Source organism: Solanum stenotomum, chromosome 8 (assembly GCF_019186545.1).
Source record: "Solanum stenotomum isolate F172 chromosome 8, ASM1918654v1, whole genome shotgun sequence".
Classification (NCBI taxonomy): domain Eukaryota; kingdom Viridiplantae; phylum Streptophyta; class Magnoliopsida; order Solanales; family Solanaceae; genus Solanum; species Solanum stenotomum.
The window spans coordinates 25,777,964-25,786,495 of record NC_064289.1 but is presented as its reverse complement, the minus strand read 5'-3'; the positions used below and the strand labels follow the sequence as shown (position 1 = coordinate 25,786,495).

Genomic DNA, 8,532 nt, shown 5'->3' with positions numbered 1-8,532 from the left:
TTGAAAATTTTATTGAATTCGGTGGATGATTTTAGGCATTGGAGAGGACTTTGTTCATTTTTGAGAAGTTTCGAGTTTGTTTTGGTCTTTTAAGGTATATGTTAGTTTCTCGTGGTTTCACGGATGTTGGATTAAGGAGACCTCATATTCATTTTTTTGACAGTTTAATTGAGTTTGAAACGTCGAGTAATCGATTTGCTTATATAATTTGTGTGTATGAGGTTCCAAACAAATCCCGAGGATCCTTTGATGTTTTTAGAGTTGGATGATTTTCTGGTGCCTAGAATCTATTATGTTTCACGTCTGAGAAGGAATGGCCTCTTTCATGATCTTCATGACATCGAAGATCTGATCGCGAAAGTGAAGGGTCAGGTGGCCTGACCATAACGATCGCGAAGGATTGGTCGGTTTTGCGACCTTCGTGAAAGCGAACACCCTGACTTTCAAGGGGGTCAATTTTGCAAACCCAGTGGCATTTTTGTGATATCAGAGGGAGGATTTTGACCTGATATTATTGGGGCTTAAGTCCTATTTTTTTTATTTTTGAGCTTGGTAAACTCTTGAAGGTGATTTTGAAGAGTTTTATTGTGCTAGATCTTTTGAGTAAAAAATTTTTATCCTAAAACTTCATTTCTCTTTGATTATTTGTGGATTTTAATATCAAAATTTGGGATTCTTATTGGTAAATGACAAGATTTTCAAGAACTCGAGTTCTAAACTAAAATGGATATTGCGAACTGATTTTAAGTCCTTTTTGAAATGGTTTTCACCAATCTATTCCAAATGCCATGGGTAATGATTTCAAGTAAAGAATTTCATATTCAAACTTCATTTTTGGAATCAGGTTTTGTGTTGATTGACCTGTTTTCCAAAGTATATGATGTGGGTATTATTATTTTCGAAAAATTATTGTGAATATTTGTTTGTTATAAATTGTGTGGCTTTAGAGATTGATCGGGAGGGAAAGACTCAAGTCTTGGAGTGACTAGTTAGTTGAATTAAGGTAAGTGATCTCCCAAACCTTGTACTATGGTAGGATTCATGTATTTTTCCTTTATTGTGTGTTGGGAGTAATAGGGATGACATAAAGAGTTCATTGTTCCCCTTGATTGAACTTAATGAATAAAAAGGGGATTAAATAAAAGGCTATGTGTTGATCATACTGTTTTGTGAATTGCCTTGTTGTGACCTCTATTTGATTGATTAATGAAATGCTTTGATGGCATGAATGTGAACTTGAATTGTTTGAACTATTGTCTCTTTCTTATGGTGTGAATTTGTCACGACCCAACCCACCGGACCATGCGGGCACCTACATACTACCACATAAGTAGGAGAACCCTCTCATCCCAATAGCTACAATATGAGTAAATTAAATAAAATGGAAGTAAAATGTGCTAACGAAATTTTATAAGTAAAAACTATTAAAATAAAATCAGTTTTAAGGCTTGTAAGTAATTAACACCCCCAAGGATCTAGTCTAAACAGGTACAAGAGCTACTAAGAGTACAACTAGACATGATAATAAAATACACAGCTCCCACAATGCGGAAGGAAGCTAGAAGCTGCTGGAGAATTTCTTCGTCTTTACCTAATGAAACATCACCAACATGTATCCAGACTATGACAAAAGACATAGCAAAAGTAGTATCAGTACAAAACACGCGTACTGGTAGGCATCATGGGTCAACCCGACGCCCACAACATAAAATAAGAAATCAACTAGCAGAAACATACAATAAACCACTAGCTTCTCCACCCTTACCCTCTCTTGAATACCTCAGAATTACACTAGTGCCCTTACTATAACTACTAACCACCTTCTCGATCAACCTACTACTAGGTTCTTGATCTTAGCCTAACCGTTCTAACACATTAAGAAGCCCACCAAATACACTATAAGCATTCCCACTAACCGCACACGTCATACCCTTACTTCCTCTTCATATCACCCACCAAGGCCACATAGCACATTACGTCAAGCTTTCTATCCACTAACACAAATCCATTTCTTTAAGATGAAATATGTCTAAGCATTTTCATCATGTACTCTACCCCACTTCCTTGCCATTACAACACACAACCCCCTTTCTCGGATATTAACCATTCTTGAAACATTGAATTCCCTCCTACAGTATCTCCTCCCGGTTGGGTATGCTCTTTCCGGTTCACTTTTCATCAAGGTACATATCAAGTTTGATCACATAGAAGAACAGTCAACATAAGCCCTCATAACCATACAACAACTCCGGCAAATACAACATCAATTATCATTACGAACAAGGTACAGTTTCACAAACCTCAAGGCGTACAATTACATCAAATCATTGGACCCAAACTCAAATAGTTAATATACCAGAATGTGGTACCCCATCTAAGAATTATGCCGAAACGTGGCAACATATCCCATATTTATGCCGAAATGTAGCAACCGATCCAAGTTAGTTATGCCGAAACGTGGCAACCGATCCAAGTTAGTTATGTCAGAATGTGGCAACCGATCCAGTCAACACACCATAATCACAAGTACAAGTATATTCCAAGTTCATACAAATTAGTCATGATTCATGGCATTCATCATTCATTTATCTTATTTACAACAAGTGTGATCAATAATGCAACCTTAATATACGTACATGTATCATAATGAAGCAAGAACAAACATACATCACACAATTATAGAATCACAACCATCACCTAACCCTAGATCATCATCTAAGGCTTTTTTCTAGGATCTAACCATAATTCTTTCGGGGCACGAAGGCCTACGCCTGAATCCTACCATTGATTTACACATCTTACGCAGTGAACACAGATTTTAACTACTCAATTCATAAAACCTAGCCTACCTGGGCGCCAAGTAGCCGCACAGAGTTTTGGTCTTTGATTCTTGTTTTCGGGGTTTGTGACAGTGATCTTGATCAGAAATTCGCAATCCATCGACATCTTCACGCTAGGAATCTCTTTCTTCCTTCTTCCCAGGCTTGCAGAAGCTTTTTTTGGGGTTTCTAGGGTGTTTTTACGACTAAATTAGGTATTTTAGGAAGAAGGCGAAAATAGGATTTCGCGTTATTTGCATTTTGTCTCGCCTATCCTGCTTTGGCGCCAACTTATCCCGCCCTGGCGTCGCCGCCCTGAAGGCATCTGATCTACCCTGGCGGGACAATGGCCCAGAATTTTCCCAGATTTTTGTTCTCCTAAATAACGACGGTTCGGGTAGCTACAAAAAAATTTTATGTGCATTGATTGTTGTACACCGTGATGAGGCGTGTGATATAAAGTCGATGGAATATGATTTCGACTAGTCACATGATATAGAGTCGATGGGAAATAGTTTCAACTAGTGAAATGATATAAATCAATGAAAAATGGTTCTAGCTAGTGATACAAAGCTGAAGAGAAATTGTTTTGGCTAGTGGTACAAAACCAATGAGAAATGGTTCCGACTAGTGATACAACGCCAATGGGAAATGATTCCAGCTAATCATATGATATAAAGACGATGAAAAATTGTTTCGGCTAGTGATAGGTTATAAAGCTGATGGAAGATGGTTCTGATTAATGATATTGTTCCAAAGGGAAATGATTCCGGTAAGAGTTTGATTATTATGATTTGACGCTTATGTTTGGCATATTTGTTAACTGTGATTGATGCACTAGTTACTTGTGATCGATCTAGTTGATATTGAGATTAATGTACTTGATACGTGTTAATTGTTGAATTGTGACTATTGAACTGTGATTATTGAGCCTTGTGAGCTGTGTATTGTAGAACTTTTAGGTTGGGCTGATTTCTATGCATATTTTAGTTGGAGGAGGTTCATTGGGATGAAAGGAGTACTCAATTTCTAACTTGTTTTTTTATTAGATTTCCTGTTGGGTACCGTGTTGTTGGTACTCACTCCTTGCTTCTACACTTGTTCAGGTTCCGAGCCCAGTATAGCATGTTTGTTCTTTCTCTCCCATTTTCAAGGCTTGTCAAGGACCTGTTGAGAGGTAGTTGCTTGTCATCCTGGCGGACCCTCCATTTCTTCTTTTAATGCTTTGTTCTAATTGAGAAATAAAGACTTGAGACTTGTACTTATTTCTTAATTTTGCACTTTATGTATTAGTGGTTTGTACGTGTAACAACCCGGTTTTGGGGTGTTAATAAAATGAATAAGTTTTCTGCTTTTATCTTGTTCTTGTTTTATCTTTCTACATTTCTTTCGATTCTTTTGGGTTGAGGCTAATTTGTCTTAGTAAGGATAGACAAGTGTCATCACATCTATTTTTTAGATTGTGATAAAATCACCTAGTATAAATCTATACACCTACGAAGAATTATAAGGATCTTAATATAGAAATTTTTGAGGTGTTTAGCAAATATTGATGTCTTGGAGCAATAACGTAATTGTTAGAAAAAAATAATAGGAAATAAAAATTGAAGAAGAAGAAGACTTTGAGGCGTGTAATAACTTTCTTTAAAGAGATATTGCATGTATACATATTGGGAAAAATACAAACAAATCCCTTCAGAATACAACAAAGCCCTATGTTTATACATGCAAATTTTTCTTAGGCTATTTCTAGAGAATATTTATATTTATAGAAGTTAAGAGATGACTTTTCATAAGATTCATGTTCTTTCATGATAAAATAACTTTTCATATGAGTCATGTTCTTTCATGAACAAATGACTTTTCACAACAATCATGTTTTCTTCATGAAAAAATAACAGTGCATCGTCCCATCATAATGCAATAATATGTAATTATTTAATATTTTATAAATAGTAATGATATTTCATATTATATATTATATACAAGTTCGAGTGTCTACTTGTGCACAGTCAAAGTTGGAGGACATAAATATAAAATAAAGTTAATTAAAAGGGCATATTTATGTATTATGTCAATTGGTCAAACATCTTTATCATTATCTTTTGGTAAGTGAGTAGGAAACAACTCAAAGTTGACTCATTTCTCCTTCCAATCTAGAGAAAACTTGTAGTAAATATAGCTACTACTAATCATATTTTTCAGACCATTCTAAAATTGCTTCACTAAGTTAATCAAGTAGTTGTATTCTTGAGACTTCCCATTGATATCTTCAAGTACTAAGCAAGACGTGTTGTCATTCTATGTAAGTTATTTATATGTTAATTAATTATTCATTTCTTTTCTACCTTTTTTGTTCCTATTTTGCAAGATTTTTGTAAATTCATTAAATTAATTACCCCATATATACTGTGTATGTCTGCATTCTAAATATCAACATTTAATGATCTCCAAGTCTAATGCTTTTTATTCTTTGGAGAGTTAACAAGGTTGTTTTTTGTTGGTTTATAGATCTTATAAGTTATCAATGTAACTTTTGTGATATATGGAATATTTTTGGGGAACATCTTATAAAATAATAAATAGTTCAACATGAGTTTAAGATGCGAAAATAAAGAGTTTTTTCGAGATCTTGAGAATGATAAACCTCTTTGGGTAAGCAGTTTGGATGGAGGTGGAGAAACGTTAAATATTAAGGAATATGCTCAATTGTTTACCCCATTAATTGGCACAAAACCTGAGCATTTCACAACGGAAGCGACAAGGGCATCGGGTACAGTGGCTGACACCCGTTTGGCATTGGTGAATACACTGATGGATAAGGTACGTAGGCTCTTCATTTTAAATTCAATGTTTTCCTCTGTCTCATTTTTAAGAACTATTATCTCCTTACCACCTACCCCTTATTTGACGTGAATAATTAGTTCTTTTTATTTTTATTCTTTTTAATTAGTTGTACTCTTACTTTTACTATATTTGACATATCTTTTTATTAGTTTTTTTTAGTGGTGCTTCAATTAGTTATTGTTGCATATTATTTAATCAATCAAATTTAACGTCAAGTGATGAAGACAAGTATGTGTTGACATGTTATATTTTTATTTTTTGTTATGTACTGTATTGTATATATGCAGAGGCAGTGGGTAGAGATGTTTCCATGCATTGTTGGAAAAACATATACTACTGATGTGATTTCCACTGGCATAGGTGGAAATAAGAGTGGTTCTCTGTTATTGGTATTTCTATTTACTTATTATTTTGATGAAAACTACATATCTTATTTATTTTATTATTTCATGCACTAACAACTTGAAAGTAATTATTTGCAGATTAAAACTGAATTGCAAATCATTTTTGACCTAGTTTCTGTTCGCGAAGTACAATTTCTTCGCTTCTGTAAGAAACATGTTGAAGGTGTATGGGCTATAGTCGATGTGTCTGTTGACACAATTCAAGAAGGTTCACAAGAGAGCAAAATTGAAAATTGTCGGAGGCTCCCATCTGGCTGTATTTTACAAGATATGCCAAATGGTTATTGCCAGGTAATTCAAAATAAATTAACTTTTTATTTTGCATTTCATATGCCTTTATATTTTTTGAAATTTAATGCACTAGATCGCTCATATTTTATTAATTTTATACTTGTTGATTTATTTTTATTGATTTTTTCATAATACAATCTATGTATTCATTGTAGTGCTTTATTCTCTATCAAAATTATTCTTTATTTATTTGGAATGAGAAAGATCAACTTTCTTCTAGCTTTGAGTAATGAGACTATTTAGAACATACTATATTCTTTCTTGATAAAGAATTTATTTTTATTATTCTTCACCTTCTAACCATGCAATAAAATTCTAATAGTCTAATTTTTGTATGCTCACTTTCAAATTAATATATTAGATACATTAATTTTTTTACAATTTTTTGTTTCCTTGTATCCTCGCATCATACCAAATGCAAGACCTAAATATTTTGCACACTCCCCCCTTCCATATTTATTGGCAAGACCACTAGAAATCATTTTTGAGGATACATTTCTTGTGATTGACTCTTTTTATTTAATGGTTGAATTTTCTAAGTTGTCTCCAATAATGGCCATTTTATTTTAATTAATAATTAAGTTAATTTTTCATGCAGGCTCATATTTTTTCTGTCTAGTGATTTTGTAATATTGATGAAATATTTTCAGGTTACTTGGATTGAGCACATGGAATATAATGAAAACCTTGTCCACGATTGGTATCGCCCTATGATAAAGACTGGTCTGGGATTTGGTGCTCAAAGGTGGATGGCTACTTTGCAAAGACAATATCAGTTCTTGAAAGTGATGAAGTCAATTATTGATCCCATAGGTAATCATGCATAGAGGTTTAATTATTGTGCCATTTATTTTTTTATACTTTTGAATATTAAAAATAATTGATTCTTATGTAGCTTTATTTGTGGCAGTTGATTTAAGTGGTGAGAGAGGTATAAGGATGTTGGCTCAACGCATGACGCATAATTTTTGTGCGGGCGTTTGTGCAACCGCTCACTATTGGGAAATAATTCAACTAGCAAATAAAGAAAATTCCAAATTAATGATGAGGACAAATATTAGTGACCTTGGTGAATCGACTGGTATGGTGTTAAGTGCTACAAAGACAATTTGGTTACCAGTGAAACACCAACGTTTGTTCAAATTTCTCACTAATGAACAAATAAGGAGCCAGTGGGATGTCTTGTCCAATACTTGTCCCATGAAACGAATGATCAACATTTCTAAGGGTCAAACTGTCAACAATAACATTTCTCTCTTTTTTCCTCATGTGAGTGGTTAATTGTTGTGTTTTTTTTTTGGATACATAATTGAATTAGTTTTTATATTAATTGTTAATTTATAAATAATCTTTTCTTTTGATTCGGACATGTAGGGGGATGATTCTGGTGCTAATCAAGTGATCTTGCAAGATAGTTGCATGGATGCAACTGGATCTCTTTTGGTTTATGCTACAATTAATTCACAAGAAATTAATACCGTGATGAAAGGGGGGGACTCTTCTTGTGTGACTCTCTTCTCAAATGGAATAACAATAGTCCCAGATTGTTTTCAAGATTTCTCTACAACTAATAACTATAATGTTATTTCTGGGGAGATGAATCATGGGTTCGGTGGTGGATCGTTGGTGACTATCAGCTTTCAAATGGTGGGGAACATCTTTCCAGCTACAACTCTTTCTATGGAGTTGGTCAAAGAAGCAAATGCACTCATCTCACACACAATTCATAAGATCAAGAGTGCTCTTAAATGCAAGTGATATTTCAAGGCTATCTGCCATCCATTGATTTGTTATGTGTTTTGAGTCTCTTATGTCTTTCTTGATTTGGATCATAATATTATTAGATTGTACTATTTTGAGTTTATCTAAAAAAAATCATATTGATATCTCATTCTCTATTGCTTGTTTGATTTTGTTTTGCATTAATGTTCTTGATCTCAAGCCAACTTTATAATAATCAGAGCAAAAATTAACAATTTTTTTTTTGAAATTAACAAAATTTTGAATCTCACATTTGTTATTAAATACTATCATTTTGCATTTAACAAACACATTCACCTAATAAATATAATGTAGCTTATCGGGAAGAAAAATGATTGTATCATATATAAAACTTTGAAGTGACAAATTCGATTATTGGCTAAGTGTTGAGAAGTAACGTTTAACTATTT

At 33.6% G+C, this 8,532-nt stretch overlaps 1 protein-coding gene across 1 annotated transcript; it reads left to right on the top strand.

The window, feature by feature from the left end:
- The first annotated feature begins 5,411 nt into the window (after positions 1 to 5,411).
- Positions 5,412 to 8,119, top strand: LOC125873656 (homeobox-leucine zipper protein ANTHOCYANINLESS 2-like). Its single transcript, XM_049554543.1, has 6 exons — positions 5,412 to 5,642; positions 5,954 to 6,055; positions 6,149 to 6,361; positions 7,012 to 7,174; positions 7,272 to 7,630; positions 7,736 to 8,119. The coding sequence occupies exons 1-6, from the start codon at positions 5,412 to 5,414 to the stop codon at positions 8,117 to 8,119; spliced, it is 1,452 nt and encodes a 483-aa protein (XP_049410500.1).
- The last annotated feature ends 413 nt before the right edge of the window (positions 8,120 to 8,532 follow it).

Coding starts and splice junctions, on each gene's coding strand:
- LOC125873656 (XM_049554543.1), top strand. CDS start 5,412: ATGAGTTTAAGATGCGAAAATAAAGAGTTTTTTCGAGATCTTGAGAAT. Junction 6,056..6,148: donor AGAGTGGTTCTCTGTTATTG/GTATTTCTATTT, acceptor AATTATTTGCAG/ATTAAAACTGAATTGCAAAT. Junction 7,631..7,735: donor TTTCTCTCTTTTTTCCTCAT/GTGAGTGGTTAA, acceptor TCGGACATGTAG/GGGGATGATTCTGGTGCTAA.